Source organism: Lissotriton helveticus, chromosome 1_1 (assembly GCF_964261635.1).
Source record: "Lissotriton helveticus chromosome 1_1, aLisHel1.1, whole genome shotgun sequence".
Classification (NCBI taxonomy): domain Eukaryota; kingdom Metazoa; phylum Chordata; class Amphibia; order Caudata; family Salamandridae; genus Lissotriton; species Lissotriton helveticus.
In genome coordinates this window covers 388,685,799-388,703,436 of record NC_136057.1, presented here as the reverse complement: position 1 = coordinate 388,703,436, position 17,638 = coordinate 388,685,799, and the positions used below count along the sequence as shown (strand labels likewise).

Here is a 17,638-nt window from a genome sequence, read left to right as displayed (position 1 = left end):
CTATGCTGTTTAGTACTTATTGTGACTCTTCTAAGAATGGAATGCTACCTAAACCCACCTTAAATCTTGAAACTCTTCATATTGCGCATTACCCAGTGATTGAGCATGGAGTACTGCGAGTCCTTGCTGTGCCGCACCACAGCAGAGTCACACACACCGGTCCGCTCCTTCATCTACTCTCCTGATGTGCTCCTCCGGCTTCCAACCAATGAACACAGCGTGTCTTGCTCCGGCCCTGCCCTTTCTCGTTTCAACCAGGAGCCATTGCCGTGCCCTCCTCAGCATGTGTTATCTTGTCCACCTAGCCCGGCACTTCTCTGCTGATGGCGGCAGGGGGTGTTCAAGAAGGCTTCACATCCTCCTTGCCCTCTGGGGAGCTGAAGTTTGGGTGGCTGTGGACGAAGGCATTAACTACTGGTAAGCTAGATGAGCAACCATTGAAGCACCTGAGGTTGGTGAGGTTGGGGTTACTGAGGTGAGCAAGGGAGGTGGCACACTTGAGGCAGCACAATCTGTACTGGTTGAGATAACGCTCTGCTGGCTACGACCAATTCACACCTTTACCCTCACATGTTGGGGGCGCACGGCCCTGCATGTGCAACAGCAAAAGGTATTAGAAGAAGGCAGTAATAACAGTTTAGTACAACGATCTGCAATTTGTTATTTTGATTTTCACATTTATTTTTTTAACGTTGGAACATTCACTTGAAATTTGTATCGCAACTGTATTGCTCCTACAATTCTCATTGGAACAAATCTAAGAAAGAAAAACAAACAATGAAAACAAGCCTACAGAGAAATTTACAAAAGAAAAACCGCACACCAATTACCTAATTTCCTAATAAAAGACCGGATTGTAGCATCAGCATTTCAAGGAAGAGTATGTCAAGGGGACAGCTTACAAGGTGGTGCATATGAGAAGAAGCATCTAACCATCACAAATATATCACTCATTATATCTCTATCTGCTGGAGTTCAAAACCCTCCCAAGAAACTTACCAGCAGAGGCTGCTGGCGAAGATTGTTATATAGCCGCCAAGGCCAGTAACAGGAAGTTCATATGTAAATCTGTTAAGCAGCAAGTACTTAAAGACTGCTTTGGGTTATGGGGGCGCCAGAGAGCCTACAGCAAGATGGCTGCACCTTAGTGCTGCTCCCCCAGCTGAATATACCGATCCGACAAACATCCTGTGAGGAAACTGCCATCCATGCCTACTTGACAGGACAATTAAGTAATGAGGACATCAGAACACGTTTGATCCTGTTTGTTTAGCGGTGCTGCCATTACAAATGCAAATACGAAAAAGCTCACCTGCAAGCCGGGAAAAATGGCAGCCGCTCGATGAGCAGCCTAGGAATGAGAGGCTGTTCTGTTGGCGCGGCCCCTGTAAGCTGACTTGAACGCGGAGAGGCTGTGCCTTCAGCAGCGGAGTGAGGTGTGCGAAAGCCCGTTGCAACCACATTTGAGAAACGCGCTACGACCCTGGAGCCGTACCTGGGACCCCAAGATAACATGCAGCAGGGGAGCACACCTCCGTGGCGCCAACTGGATATCTGCCTGGTGAACAGGCGTGTATCTGCAAAGGAGATCGGCGGGCTGTTCGTTGGCCTGCCTGCTCCTCACAGCACCAATGTGACGAGAGGACGCTGGGAGCCTGGATTGCGACGGCTGCGAGTGCAGGAGGAGACAAATCCGGGCCCCTCGGAGGAGAGTGGCGGTCGGTCAGGCACACTGGGAACTACAGGAAATGCAGCGGATGGTTGCTGCACCGTAGGCTAAAGGGAAGGCAAGAAGAGGATCCCGAGATCACAGGAACTAGATTAAAAGTTATTGCAGACCCTGGGTGTAAGCGCATGCCATAACATACGAATACCACACAGAATAACACCAGACGATGTTACTGGGCACCAAGTAAATTATACAGTGGAAGGAGCCGGGATCCCCTGGATCATACTTGGTTTGCTGTGGCCTGTACTCGTGGAATAAACAGTGCGCCCAGAGAGCAAGTACAGTACGCTGCACGTTGAAGATGGTTTCTTCTCCTGAAGTGAGCGGGAGGCAGTCTGCTCTTCAATGGCCCAACTGATACTATTTCATTATGCACTGAAGGAGCAGTGGGGAGCAAGAGTCCTTGACACACAGATCCATGACACTAGAATCCACCCTATTAACCATGCAACAGAGCCTGAACACCATAGGTGGTAAAATTGATGCTCTTAACCTGCGCATGGATCACATGGTGGCCAAACTGGATAGGCAAGGTGCTGGATTGGGAGAAACGGAGCAGCGCATTTCCACTGTGGAAAGCGGCTTACAGGCAGTCACTACAAAATGCTCAAGCATGGAGAAAGACCTGGCTGTGATGCAGGCAAAAAATGAAGATTTGAAGGTCCCACGCCACATCGCCCAATCATTGCCAAACTATTACATTCCAAGGGCCGTGATAAAGTGCTAAGGCTGGCGCAAGAGAAACAGTTCCGAACATATCAGGGGAACAGCATGGCATTCTATCTGGATTTTACTCCATCAGTCCATGCTCCGTGCAAGGAGTTTCAACATGTGAAAAGGCTGCTGCCATCAGCATGCATCTAGTACGCCATGCTGTACCCTGCTTGACTGCGTATAGAGATAGAGGGGAGGAGCAAGATCTTTACCTCACCTAAGGATGCCATGGCTTATGCTAAAACAGTGCTCAAGGGCTGCCAGAAACATCAAAGTGTGAAAGATGTCAACGGGATCCCTGACAATTGAGGTAAACAGTTGAGGAGGAGAGCACTGATGGCAACTGGGATGACTGAGATGTAACTCACAGGCAAGGTGGCGCCTACCAGGAAACAGTGTAAGCCCAGTGTGCCGGACATGTGTGGCCTGGGCAGGGTTGGAATCGGCTGGTAAGAACAGCATTGGGGTCAGGTACTTAAGGTTAGAGTGGTTACCGTCATTAATATCAACCTATGCTGGGAACCAAAGATGGCAACCGAAAAAGGGCCCTAATTGACTAATTTCAGTTTATGGAGGACATATGCAGATGTTCAGCCACCTTTGTGCACCAGGGGGGGAACCTGGCCTCTGGTGACCCCTGAAGGGTATACTTCAAATGATTGTTAATGTAAACCTGTTTCTTGAGTTTAGTTGGGAAGTCTTTCGCATGATTGGGGTGCTAAAGTGGGTGGGGGTGGGAGAGTTTTTTTTATTGAGGAGCTGGAGCGGCAGTGCATGTTGTATCAAGTACGGAAATTACTATCACTTAAGAGGATGTGCATCCTCAACCATACCCCACAGCTAAATACTAGTAAAAATTACACACAAAAGAGGGAATGATTACAATCCCAACATGGAACATAACAGGAATCAAAAAGTCTAAAACAATTTTAAAAAAAACAAGGCAGATGATCGCCATCACATACAAATTGCCCTGCTACAGGGAATACACCTTAAGAAAGCGACCAAGAGCAATATAGACACCAGATGGGAGGTGGTAAAGGTGGCTTAATCGTACTCCTCATACTCAAGGGGGGATCCTCTTAGTAAAGAAAGGGAACCCTTTCACACTCACACACTCTGAAACAGATGCCCTGGGGAGGCCTGTATTAGCACAGGGTAATTTGGGAGGCACTATGGTAACGATGGTCCCCCAATGTGGATGACCCTGAGTTCTACAACATGATCTGGGAACACCTGGAAGCCCTAGAGCCCTCTGTGGCATTATGGGGAGGAGACCTTAACACTTATTTAGATCCCCAAATGAATCGTGAAGCGACCAAGGACTGGCATGGAAAACAGACGGCCTGCTCTATTGATGCTATTATGGATACCTTTGGGTTTGTAGAAGTGTGGAAGACACGGCACCCGAGCACAAAGGAAGGGACGTACACATCATCAGTGCATAGCACATGGTCTAGGCTACACTATTGGCTGGTGTCGAGGGAGGCTAGCACCTGGACTTTAACAGTATCTCATTTAGCTAGGCACAGTCTGACCACGTTCCGGTATTGCTGGAGATGACAATGCCCGCTCAGAAACAGCCACCATATCCGTGGAGGCTACAGCCCACCTCGCTGCTAGACCCGGAGTTTAAGGATAGTATAAGCAGTGAATAATGCACTTTTTCCAGGAAAACGTGGGCTCAGTGGATGAGACAGGGAATTATGTGCTCAAGGTCACCATTCGAGGCAAATGTATAGGAGTCCATGGCCGGGGTTCTCAAGGCACTCCATAACAGGCTGAAATATATTGAAGACACCTTACAGGGACTGGAGCGAAGCTTCATGCAGTGTCATTCAAATGCTACACTGGCTCAAATAAGGGAGTTGATAACTGAATATAATGAAGTAGCCAAGCGGGAAGTACGCTATATTATATTGTATTGTGTTGTAATTGCATTTGTATAGTGCTTACTACCCCTGACAAGGGGTGGAATCGCTCTTGTCTAGATGATGGTAGGCGAGGGTGTATGGGGAGGGCGGCAGATCAGGTCACACTTTAGCTTCCAAAATAGCGGAGCACATGTCCCAAACACACATAATAGAGATATTAGATAGGAACCTGGTGCCACGCCACAACACATCGGAAATTGTCTCCACATTTGGGGACTTTTACGCTAATCTATATGGTCTGCGGGAGGGAGCATCTGATGCTCAGATAGCCTCGTACTTAGATGATGTAGCCTTAGCCTGGCTATCCCCTGGACAGAGAGAGTACCTAGTACAGCCAATAATGCTCGAGGTTGTTAAGGAGGCCATATATATACACTAGCCATTGGGAGGGCGGTGGGGGGACGGACTTCTCAGTGAATTCTACAAGACATAAAAGGAGCAGCTAGCCCCACAGCTACATGCAATGTACCATGAAGCCAATGAAAAGAACAGGTTGCCCCTATCACTCCGCAAGGCTCTTATAGTTATAATATTGAAACCTGGTAACGCCTCCAAAAGATGTGAATCATACAGGCCAATCTCTCACTCATAAATATAGACACAAAAATACTACCAAAAAGTATTGCCGCTAGACTGCAGCTGTTTCTCCATAGTCTGGTACTACTGGACCAGTCTGGTTTGTCCCCAAGCGTTCGACCTCACATAATTTGCGTGCAATGTTTGTTATGCCGCAAGTCTTTCTGCAGTGGGTCAGACTTTTTTATAATAACCCAATAGCTAGAATCCGGGTAAATAAGTATGTCTCTGATCCTCTTGAAATATGCAGGAGCACCAGGCAAGGATGCCTATTGTCACCGATGTTATTCTCTATTGCTTTAGAACCATTGGCATGTGGGTTGCGCCAGAGACATGCGATGGCAGCCTCAAGGTTTAGATTACACCCCCTAGCCATCTCGCTATATGCGGATGGCATGGTGCTGTACGTGCGGGATCCTAAATTTGGCACCTCGTATACGCAAATAAATGAAATATGAGCGATATTCAGGACTTAGTATAAACTGGGACGAGTCTGTTATTTTTCAGCTCACATTGAACACCAACCCACATGACATGGAATTCCCTCCTGTGTGGACCCGGTTACGCATCTGGATGTGTGGGTACACAGAGATCGTGGTTCATGAGAACTATGGCCATGCGATCACAAAATTAACGGAACAAGTGTCTAGATGGATCAGATTACCCCTGTCGCTGGCAGACCGCGTCGCCATTATGAAGATGGTCATTCTGCCCAAATTTTTATATATGTTTATCAACTTACTGATACCGCTACCTGATGTATTTTTCAAAACGCTCAAGTCATACATGATAAAACTGGCTTGGGCTGGTAAACAACCAAGATGTAGCTAGGACGTACTGACAAAATCATATGAGCAGGAGGGTTTGGGGACCCAGATATTAAATTATACTACCTGTTCACCCAGACGCAGTTCACACACTTCTTGTACCACACGGTCTGATACCTGCCGCATTAAGCAGTTGATAGCGATGACACTCATCCATGTCCCTCATCTATCCTGCTACATAAGCGGCCAAAGATCGCACGATCTGAGATAAACACGATACGCTGCATCTCAAGAGCATGGCATAGGCTGAGTGAGAGAGCAAGGCAAAACATTATCTAAGAGCCAGCACTACCCCTCATGGTTCACTTAGAAATTGTGGTCACTCATAAACCCCTGACACTGGCTATTTTGGCTAAAGCAGAACTAGCTACATTAGGGAATCTATACCCAGATGGGCAATTCTGATCGTTCGATGCATTTACCGCTCAGCACCCTTCAACTGAGCTATCAATATTTGTATCTGCCAGACTCCGGGCCGCTATAGGGACATTGAATCCCTAATGTCCGGCTGCACCAGTACCACTAGCAGCGTTCCAGGAGCTGTTGATATGCAGCTCACGGACGGGCCTCATAACTAAACTTTACAAGACGTTGATTAAAGATAAACAGGATGGTCTGGGGAGCAGGATCAGACAAATGGAACGCAGTGCTCAATACAACACTGACTCTTAGACTTGGGAGGCATGCTGTGCATTAACAGGACGTTTCACTGTGAATTGTAACCTTAGAATAATAAATTTCAACTACTTACAACAAACATATTACACCTCCAGTCAACTGTGCCGATATGGACATAAGGAGAATTCTTGCTGTGTCTGATGTGGTAGATCAGGTGTTGACTTTATACACCTGGCCTGGCATAGCACCCCTGCATATACTTTTTGGTCCAAGGTGGTTGCTAGTGTTTCCCACAACTGTGACTGTCGGGACTAGGCACAACACTACAGCCGTGAAATTCGAGGCTGGTGGCGGTCTCCACGCTTCTGGACAAAATCTGCTCCTAAGGTAGATCAATGGTTTAACGATGTTGAATATTGCAGAGATCAGCTTGATATATATGCAAAGGAACTGGCTGCAGCCTCCAGGCCTAATGATACGTGGGTGCCTGTAACTGCATATTTGATTGCACATGTTGTTATGTCATGATGGATCATCAATGGATATATAGACAGAACTGATATAGGTTGAGAGCAATATGACGAACTGTGGATTACAACGGCGAATAAAAAAATCCAGCTGCATGGACTAATAGGAGACTCATATGACTTGTTATGACATGTGCACCGCAGTTAATTGTTCTCTGTTATGTGTGCATTTGCTCTGAAACGCTGTATTTGAATAAAAAGCTGCATTTGTTTTAAGATAGTTTTGGATTAAAAGACTGCAAAATATTGAGTCCAGATTACTCATTCAGTAATTTATTGGATAAGTGTAACTCAACGGCTACCATTTGTCCTGACCTTAAATATAATCTGGCAATGGCCACCACAATTATTTCAGTGATGGATATTATACCTCATATTTTAAAATCATTAAATAGCAATTCTGACAGTGATTCAATCTATGGTGTCAACCCTAATCTTGAGGAAGACAGTAATGATGTAATACATTTAACATAACCAACAGACTGTGAATCATGTGCCAACTCTCTGGATAACTCCGATTTACTGGTAGAAAGGACTAGAAGATCTCTATTTTCCTGGCTCGCCACGAAATTCACTGCCACCCAGGGCAGATAAAGTTCCTTCGACAACACACACTTTGGTGGAAATAAGACACCACTCACCTACCCTGTACTGGGAGCTATGGGGGCAATTAGCAATACATTGACTAAAATGACAGACACATTAGAAAGTCAATTGTCCTTATTATCCAAGCAAGTTTCTTTTACAAAATGACATTAAAAATGAACTGAAAGTTAGACTGACAATTCCAAATCCTTCAGAAAAATTGAAAAAAAGCATTAAAACATCTTGCTTGAAGCATGTGCCAATAATCTAGCACGTTGTACGATACAATTTTAACTGTGTCAATGGAATTCACACGGGCACAGCAGTATCAAGTGAAGGAGTTCAGTCATACATTATCACATGTTGATTAAAAAAGTTGAATGAAGAAAAACATCGCCTGGCAGAGCTTTGTCAATTTCATCAGAAGCCACATATACCCACTTGAAAAACATAGTTTCTATTCAATATTTAATAAGGCAGGGTGAAGAGATACTGTTCACCCCATTAAGGACTTCGGAAAATCAGATATCTTCAGTTGATAGGGCACAAACACAAGAGGGATCAACTTTAACCTCTGATACAACAACTTGTTGTCACTCATCATATAGCTACAACCACGCAGGAACAAATAATGCAAAGACTTCAATAAATACATCAGCGCTGGATAATTCCCCATGCAGATTACCATTGTTAGTACTGATCCCTTAAATGTATCCAAAAATATAGCTGATGGATTTGTCCATCTTGTTGGAATGCTTTCTTGTGCACAGACCACCAGCTCCATTCCAAAGGTTCTAGTTGAAGCTTCAACAGAACAAACAATAAATAATGGTGATTCAACTCAAGCCGAAATACATGAGAATGGAAATATAAAATTTGAGGCAATTAGCATTTCACACGGATCATTGTGTGAACCTACTAAAGTTTCTGCTGCTAGATCAAAACATTGTAAAGATTAAGAAGTGCCACAAAAATGACCTATTATTGAATATGACATTTTAGATTGATGCCAAGCTATAAATCCAAGGGCAGCCATGGCATATTAAACAGTCAGAACATTTTGAAAACACTACATTATTTCCCTGAAATTAAAAACATAGATTCTAGCTGGTTAGCTAGCATCAGGTTTGGCGAATTCATAGCTGCAAGAAAACTTGTGGTCAACAAGAACAAAACCTATACTATGATCTGTGGAGCCAAACAAAAGAAGTGTCAAACTTTTTTATGGATAATACCCCGGTACCTAGAGTCGACACTTTTTGCTACTTGGGTATTACCTTTGCAGGAAATGGCTCATGGTCACATGAAATTAACAATGTTAGGAGTAAGAGGAATAGGAGTGCCCATGGAATTTTCAGGTTCTCAGCAAAGTCAGGCACTCAGTCCATAGAAGACATGCTTGCTATCTATAAGGCTAGGGTATTAGCTGTTGCCACATATGGTGTGGGGTTATGGGGCCACTATAAGAGCAAGGCCCTCCAGACTGAGGAAAATAGTATCCTCAAACGCCTGTTGTGCCTCCATACGTCCGCCTCTACAGAGGTAGTACACAGTGAGGTTGGGCTGCAGTACCTAGCTGATATAACCACACTCCACCCTTTGTTGCTCTGTCATGCTATCTGGACCAAAGAAGAAACTTGGTTTACTAAGTCAATTATAGAAGATTGTTTGTCTATGGAGAACCCACTGTGCATCTCCTGGCTAGGTAACATTAATTCCATCTATATTGAGTTGTTCAAGATGCCAATCCTGCCTAATCCTCGATCGATATCAACATTACCCAAACGGTCTATTAAAGATAATTTTATGTGTTACAAGAGGGAAGTCAGGATGAGAAGTGAGGGAGGGAAACTAACTATTACACTTAATTTCTGACTTGCATTGAAGAAGGGCTATCAAAGAAATTTAACCCACGTTTCAAATGTATTCATTGTTTTTGATTAACGAGATTTAGATTAGGGATTGTCAACCATTTAGTTGCCTTTCCATATATGAAAAACTGCCCACCTGATACGATTCCATGGCCTTGTGATGGCCAGAGCAAACAAAGGACCATGCACTTTATGTTGTTCTGTGTATTTTATTCCAATTTAGGTGTTTCCATTTTAAATCACTTTTGCTTACACAAGATATTAAATTGCATAGTGTTGCTTTAAAATATTTGCTTGAGCTGAACAACTCCTGGGTAAGCCTTAATGTTGCACTTTTTTTTATCTCGAAAGCAATTAACACACATAAAAGTATCGTTTTTTTGGATGCTGTAAGGAACCCTACGGAGACTGGTTGGCAGCCTTTTAGTAATTTTAAGTATGTATCTCTGGTAGTGATGTCTTTGATCATATGAATTGTCATTGCTGCCGTTTTTATTTATCAATTTTAGTCATGTGTGATTGTTTTTTTGTGATTGCCTTTATGGTTGTTCATTTTAACATACCAAATAAAGTCTTTTTCAATTTCGAAGTCCCAGAGGAACACTTCTTTACAATTTCAGAAAAACAACATATTAAGAAAAAAAAACAATATGGATCTAAACCTACGACGTACAGTTTGTATGTAATTACTTGATGTTAGTAAATTAATCACTGTGCTATAGTAGAAGGATTTCAACTTATGAGCCTGAAGTAACAACATTATCGCAGTATCAAACGCAGTAGCCCTCTTACCTATCTACATAAAATACAAATCTGTGAACTCCATGTTGCACGATGTGCTGTGCAGCAGGCACATTAACCCTCTATGCAACTTTATAAGTCAAAATCAATTGGACAAACACAGAACTCTCCCAGAACTTCATTAACCACCAGAGTTATCATAATGCTATTATAATTCCCTCAAAACTGCTGGGCACACAAATACGTCTGCAGCAGGTGTCTTGACCCTGCAAGACATTTTAAATGCAGTCTCTTTGTGACCATTTAAGTAAGTTAGATCAGATGTGCTGTTTCCTTTGTCATTGTAGCCAATTTGTTTGCAGCCTATTTTTTTAAAAAAAACATTTTCTCTGCCACACCATGACCCCCAGGTTATGGGTTGCCGGAGTCTTTTTTCCAATTACAGCTTTGCCTGGGATTTAATTTAACAAATAGGTGCATTCTTGGTAGGAGATGGCGAGTTAGATTGCACTCAGTCAATTGCACTACTAAAACACCTAATATTACTGGAATAAATAATGCCCGGAATTGGAAAACTGGCGTCCCGGTGACATGTCACCGAGAGTCTCCAAATGCCACACATTATCGAAATGTCACACTGATGAACACAAACTATGGAAATATTACTTGAAGGAAAATGAAGTTGGCAGCTTCAAGCACTCACCTTATCATTGTCCGCATCCCCCAAGCAGATAGCGTGCGGAAAGAGGCTGCCGCTAAACTCCAACACCGCTCTCTGGACATAGCTGAGAGACCGCATTGGGCGAACAAGTATGGAACTTGACACATAAATATTGCCTTCCCCGCTGCAATGAGCATGGATGTGTTGCTCTGGAGTGGTAGTCCCCTCTCTACGTCTTTGACAGCAGTTCAGAGACGTTCTGACGACAAGGCAAAAGAGCGAGCGTTAACATTAGCTGTCATAGAAAGAGGACCGGCTGGACGACAACGGCACATAACACACAATCCGTGCTAGGATTCAAACGTGCTGAAGCAGAAGAACTCCATATTACAGGATCATTGGCTCAACATTGCTTGCCTTATGAACCGGGTAGCTCGACAGCTCTAAAATAGGGACACAATTTCGAAAACAGGGATTCTGGCATAAGAAGCGCGTTCAGCTCAGGCACAGCTTGTAATAGCGGCCATATTGAATTGGGATACTTTTCTATTGTTTTAGAAGAAACAACGGCAGTACTTAAGTGTGATATAGTAGTAATCAAGAATTGTAAGAAATGGCAATAGGCAAGAGCAAACCAAAAGCTTCAGCCGACAGAGGCATGATGATCCGCTGGCAATTCAGCTGCCTGGAACCAGTACAACGCTTTCTTATAATTCGACAAGTTACTTTCATTAGAATTAAAACTCTCAGACGCCAGTAAAAGAAAATGTTTCGAAGGAGAAATCTTCAGTTTTCCTAACATAGTGAATAACTAACGCTGTGACTCCTTATTCAGGGATATCGTTGTTTTATATAGTTCGAACTCAGCCGGAGACCAGTGCTTTACACAATCAACACAATGTAAGTTTGCACTGCCTCACCCTGGTTCCATCTACTAGATAATACTAGATAAGTCTTCGTAGTCAAAACCAATGGTCAGAGCTTCAGTCTTCTTAAAATACTTTGGATGGTTTATGTATCTGCACCAGAGAAAATTGCATATGTTAACTCTCACATTTGTAGTCTAAGTAAGGTAAGTAGCTTAGTGGGCTTTGGTTACAGCTATCCTTGTGTAACATTTGCCCCACTTGATCGCTTATTTTTGTGTTTACCTAAAGATCCCTCACCATCTGCTGTGCAGGAGGTAGTATTGCGGATGTGGACTTGGACTAGTGTCTCCCGTCCCCTTCCTGGTTCCAGCTCTATTGTTATCCCCCTTTAAGTGATCACATATCATGGCGTCCTGTCAAATTCCAGTGGTTGAGGGGAAAAAACCAGAGGCAATCAGCTAAAAGCTATCAAGATTGTTCAGTGTTTGCTAGATCAGTGGTGCATCCATCTAAAGATTCTCTAACACATCAGAGTACACAACACACATCAGGTCACCTTCATATGCACACTGCAGCTGTCCTACAGCTGTTTGCTTCTTCAGTGGTGCCTCCTTTCAAGTTATACTGACAAAAGTTGTTTAAACCTTCTACGTCAGGCAACACTTATAATGGCTGAGCAATGGACAACTGTACACCTTAGCAAAACATATTGCAGTGTCCTTCAGCATGAAAATTACCTTCATAGCTTTAGATCTGTGATACAATTTCTATATTTTCAATTAAAAGGGGTCCCCTGATGGATAGATCATCACAGTGTTCCAGAGTTTTCATGGTCCAGGTACTTTTAAACATTCCTTTCATAGAGTTTTAAGTGCTCTCTGTCATTACATACACTAGGTATTCTGGAGCATTTTCTATATCATACCATTCACTTAGCCTGCGCTCCTCAACGCCTTTCTCCTTCCAAGTGTGGTCGGCTTCTGGGTTGGGCTATTAAAAGGCCTGCTCTCACTGCTCTTACCAAATTGGCTATGCTAACTTACCTGTACGTCCCTAGTAAATGGTACTCAGGGCATGTAAGGCAGAGGGTCCCCTCAGAGACTGAAACACTGGTTGTGCCACCCTTGATGTGACATGAATAAAACGAGACTCCCAGCCCACGATTTGCAGGCAGGAAGAACAGTTTAAACTGCTAGCTCAAATTTGACATTTAAAGTAATGGCAAAGCCAAACTTCTCCCTGGTATATGTGTATGTCACCCCTTTGGCAGGTCTATCGAGTCCTAAATTAGGGTGCAATATATCTTATGTGCAGAACATATAATTTTACATTTTCTGATAGTAAAAACGCAAAACTGACGTTTGTACTGTGCAAAAGCTTGGTCGCCCAATTGGCGAGTACAGAGTTACATGCAGACTTCTCAACTGTGCTAACTTTGGAACCATGCAACCAAATTGAGTCATCCAAAGTATCAAACAACTTGTTACATTAAGTCACTTGAATCAAAGGACAACATTTTTAGGTCGAAGCACGACCTGCTTCAATGCGTAAGCATTGTAGCAGTGTGCTTCGACAACTATTGCTACCCGTTTTTGGGAATGTGGACAGGAGAGGGTGCACGACCGCAGATCTGCTCAGTTTTGACCTCGTGAGCGCGCACGGCGCCGTGCCCCTCTCCTGCCTCATTCCCTTGCGCAAACACTCTACACTCACGCATGCGCACATACACACACTGCATACACACACGCACCCTCCCTTAAACAGACACACGCGCACACAGACAGACAGACACACGCACAGACACACTCAAACAGACACACACGCGTACACCCCACCCCCACTCACCCCTCCTCTCCCTCAACACACTCACCTGTTCTGGCGGTGCTCGGCGGCGGTTCTGCCTCTCGGGCGGCGGTAGCGCTTTGCGGGGCTCTCTCACCACATGAGAGCCCCGCCTTCCCCATGCGCCCGGCCGCTCTTCACCCGGTCCCCCATCTCGGGACCGGGACTGAATCCGGAGACTACGTGGCTCTCTCTCGCTCTCTCCGCGATGGGGCGGGACTTCCGGTTGGGGCCGCGATGGGATTCGCCGGCTGCCCAACCGCTTCCGGGTCGTCGCAGGCAGCGCGGCGGCCCGGCGGGGACTTGTTAGGTTTTTGTTTCTCCCTATTGCTCAATCATGGAAACTCCCTCTCTCCGCTGCCAGGTCCCACCGCCTCTCCCCCTTCTGCCTGCACTGCTCCGGCCAGCGGAAGGGGGCGCCCCTGCTTCTGTCCTGGGCTGCTGTGCACAGCTGTGCTCCCAGATGTGGCCAGCGCTGGACGAACCAGCAGGGAGACGGGACCCCGCCAGACCCGAAGGCCCCAGGGGCAGAGAGACAGCGCCTCTAAGACCCTGCGGAAGAGCAGGTGAAAGGGGCCAAACTAGCATGGGGGCAGCGAGTGGGAGGTAGCAAGGCGAGCAGGGTCTGCTAGTAAAACCAACTAGTAAAATAGCTTTAATCTGAGGTAATCCTACATATTGTTAGAGTGAACTCAGTTTGGGGTAATGTTTACTTTACTTTTACGGCATGTCTGTGTTTTTATCCAGCGCGCAACTGGTCCCATGCCCTACAAATAGACAATAATGTTGATTTTTTGTTAATAGCGCTTCGTGACGCACTTTACCAATTTAAGTGCTGCACACAGCAGGTGTCAATAATGTCCAGTCGGTCCTCTCCATCAGGAACGTGGCTGCTGGTAGAGATGCTTCGTGTAACTCGTAGGCGGCTATTTCAACGCCTAATAGGAAAGCGCTGATGCATAGAGCGCTACACAGATGTTTGTGTGAACCTTGGTCCTTTTCTCGAGAGTAGCTCAGTGGGTTGATACCTCCACGCAAAGATCAGTGAGTGACCTGCGGATAACAGGTTCCAATTATGCTCAATAGCCCAGTGGGCTGTCACAGCGGCTGCAACATTCTGCACTGAACCTGCAGACCACACGGAGAGGCCTACTCAGTAATTCATCTTTCCAAGGCCAATAAAATACCTTTGAGGTGGATAGTAACAGAGCAGGTTAATTTAGTGCCAATGGACACCAGTTTGTCCGTGCACTTTAAGAATCTATATGTCTGTATTAGCAAAGGCTCCTTACGTCATTAACGTTGTGTTGTTTTTTGCTAATAATAATGTGTGCAATCATATTTAAGTGGCGTTTTTGCGTGGCCTCTGGAAAGCAGGCGTTTGGTTTATTTTCTTGCTGCAGCGTTTTCTATTTTGCATAGTCTCCTTTCTCTGATGTCATTATGCTGCAGTGACGTCAGTTCCACTTGCCGTTGCAGTCTAACATCTGAGGGAACCTGAAGTCACACTGTGAGACTGCTGCTGGCTCATGACGTCACACTGTGAAATGCCCTACAAAAACTTAGTACTAGACTATCCTACCACTGCGATGACATGACGTCAGTCTGTCCATCACTTCAGCAACCCGACGTCAGGCTGTGACATCACTGCAGACAATGGCAATAATTCTAGAATTTGCATCAGACTCAGATATTACTTCGATTATCACTTCAGGAACATACTTCTGGGCTGTGACATAACTGTAGGAACCGTGCGTTAAACTCAGATATTTTTACACAATTTTGCAACAGACTGTGACATCCCAGCTGCAGGAGCCCATTCTTACTCTGTATTTTCAGTCTAGCTGCAACATGGCGCCCGGTTGACATCACTGCAGACAATGGCAATAATTCTAGAATTTGCATCAGACTCAGATATTACTTCGATTATCACTTCAGGAACATACTTCTGGGCTGTGACATAACTGTAGGAACCGTGCGTTAAACTCAGATATTTTTACACAATTTTGCAACAGACTGTGACATCCCAGCTGCAGGAGCCCATTCTTACTCTGTATTTTCAGTCTAGCTGCAACATGGCGCCCGGTTGTAGCCCACCACCCAAAAGTGCTCCCCTTCAAACAGCACCTTGCGATTAGCAGGTGCTTCCTATAGTTCTGAGAGGATTTTCAGTAGTAATCTGTACTACACCTGCACACCTGTGTTTAGTTCAAAATTATTATCTCATTGATTAAAAACTTTTTATACGTTTTAGTTCATTCTTGCATAAATCTCAATATTTAACATGATCTCACATCCAGTTCATATTTTGAGATACCCCAAAGCACACTTCATAAAAACATCACAATAATAACACACGATATTTAAAACAACTAAGCATTCATGAATATATGTAACTGTTAAATATATTCATGATTGGTTTTTATTGTTAGTTTTTTAAAAAAAATAAGTGAGATCATATTTTTTAACTAATTACAGGCATGTCTTGGACCTGCCCGAATGCAGGTCCACAATATTGCGACTCCTTTAAGGGGAGGAGCGCGTAGCCTTTAAGACTGCGTGCTCCCAAGCTATTGTCTATTTTTTACTAATAAAGTTAAAGCAGCAATAATAATGCTGGACGCGGAAAAGGCTCTCGATAGAGTCCCATGGAATGTCCGCTTCACAGTCCTGAAAAAATTTGCAGTGCCATCTAAATCATGCCAGGTAGTGAAAAATGTATATTGTAATGCCAAGGAATCTATAATAATAAATGTGAATGTAGCTGGCTCAATCTTAACCTCTTCTATGCTCATGACGAGCTGAGCTCATCTGCACTCGTCGTGGCGGTTCGTCCATTGGGGGCGTTGGGGCGTTGCCCCACTAGCCATGGACGACCGTCACTGACACTGCGCAGCGCATACCAAAAATAACAAGCATTTGCAATGCAATAGGTCTCGCAGTTGTGAGAGTTTGAGTTATTGGCATTGTAAATGGCAACGCCTTTTATTTACGTGTTGGTTTTTAAAACATAAATGAAAGGCATTGTCATTTACAATGCCAATAGCTTAAACTCTCGCAAATGCGAGACCTATTGCATTGCAAATGCTTGTTTAACAAGTTACAGTGTGCAACTTTAGCAAAGCTACCACTTTGTTGCCTTTAGTCCCCTACACCAATACTGGTTGCACACAGGGTCCTGTCACCGCAATATCTTTCTGCCATCCTGGGGAGACATGCTAATGACTCCCAGAAAATGGTACATTAGTGGCCTGCTCTGGAATGAGGTGTCACCTCCCTCCTGTTGTAGAGCATTTTAGGACCATAGTGTAATTTTCCCGATTCATGCCCTTATATAGGTATAAATCACCATGTCCATATATAGGCATAGAAATCAACCATAATTAGACATAGCTCATGCAATCCAAATACGGCATGGCTACGATTTCTTGGAAAACTCGGCTTCAGCAGCTAGGGACTTCCCCTTGCCTGAATATTGTTTTATCCAAGAACTCATGGAGTTTTCAAAGAACTGAGACTCTTTGATGACGTTATTATGTCCACCTTTACGTCAATCTCGGCACCTTTAAGGTATAAATATGCCCACACTTGCCTTAGCAAATACACGGTGGTTTGGAGCAGTTCGACTATCTACTTGCCCGACGCATCCTGCTACAGCAAGTGCCGAAGGAAGCCGACCCTCCAGCAGATGCACCGAGAGAGACGCTGTCTTTTCTCTGTCCGAGAAATCCAGCTCCAGTGTTTCCAAGCTACCCTTGCGGGTTGTTGGGAAATCGAGACTGACCTCCTTCATTCTAAAACCAAGGTACAGAGCTGATTAGACCCTAAGAGAAATCTTGGATAGAGTCTTGGCTAAAAGAATACTAAATTTATGCTACACCTCACTTACTTCTTCCCTCGTACTAGACTCAGGTTAGGTACATCGGGGTAGGCGTATTTTAGAAGCACCAGTTGAGTACTTTTTAGCCTTTGTTATTTATGTATGTATGTATCTATGGTCTAGGAATCATACAATGCTTTTACAGTATTATTTTATCCTACTCTTCATATTGTACGCATTATACTTTGCAGCAAGTCTTACGATTGTAGCAGTTAATTTCTTCTGCATGAGAAAGAAGACTGTTCAATAAATACTTTTATTGAA

The 17,638-nt window shown here is 44.3% G+C and overlaps 1 protein-coding gene across 1 annotated transcript in view; it reads right to left on the bottom strand.

The window, feature by feature from the left end:
* ITFG2 (integrin alpha FG-GAP repeat containing 2) overlaps positions 1-11,040 on the bottom strand; it is a 706,948-nt gene extending 695,908 nt beyond the window's left edge. Inside the window, exon 1 of the mRNA XM_078673726.1 lies at positions 10,826-11,040. Coding sequence (XP_078529852.1) covers positions 10,826-10,921 — 96 coding nt within the window. The 5' untranslated portion in view covers positions 10,922-11,040. The remainder of the gene's footprint in view (positions 1-10,825) is intronic.
* Between the last annotated feature and the right edge of the window lie 6,598 nt (positions 11,041-17,638).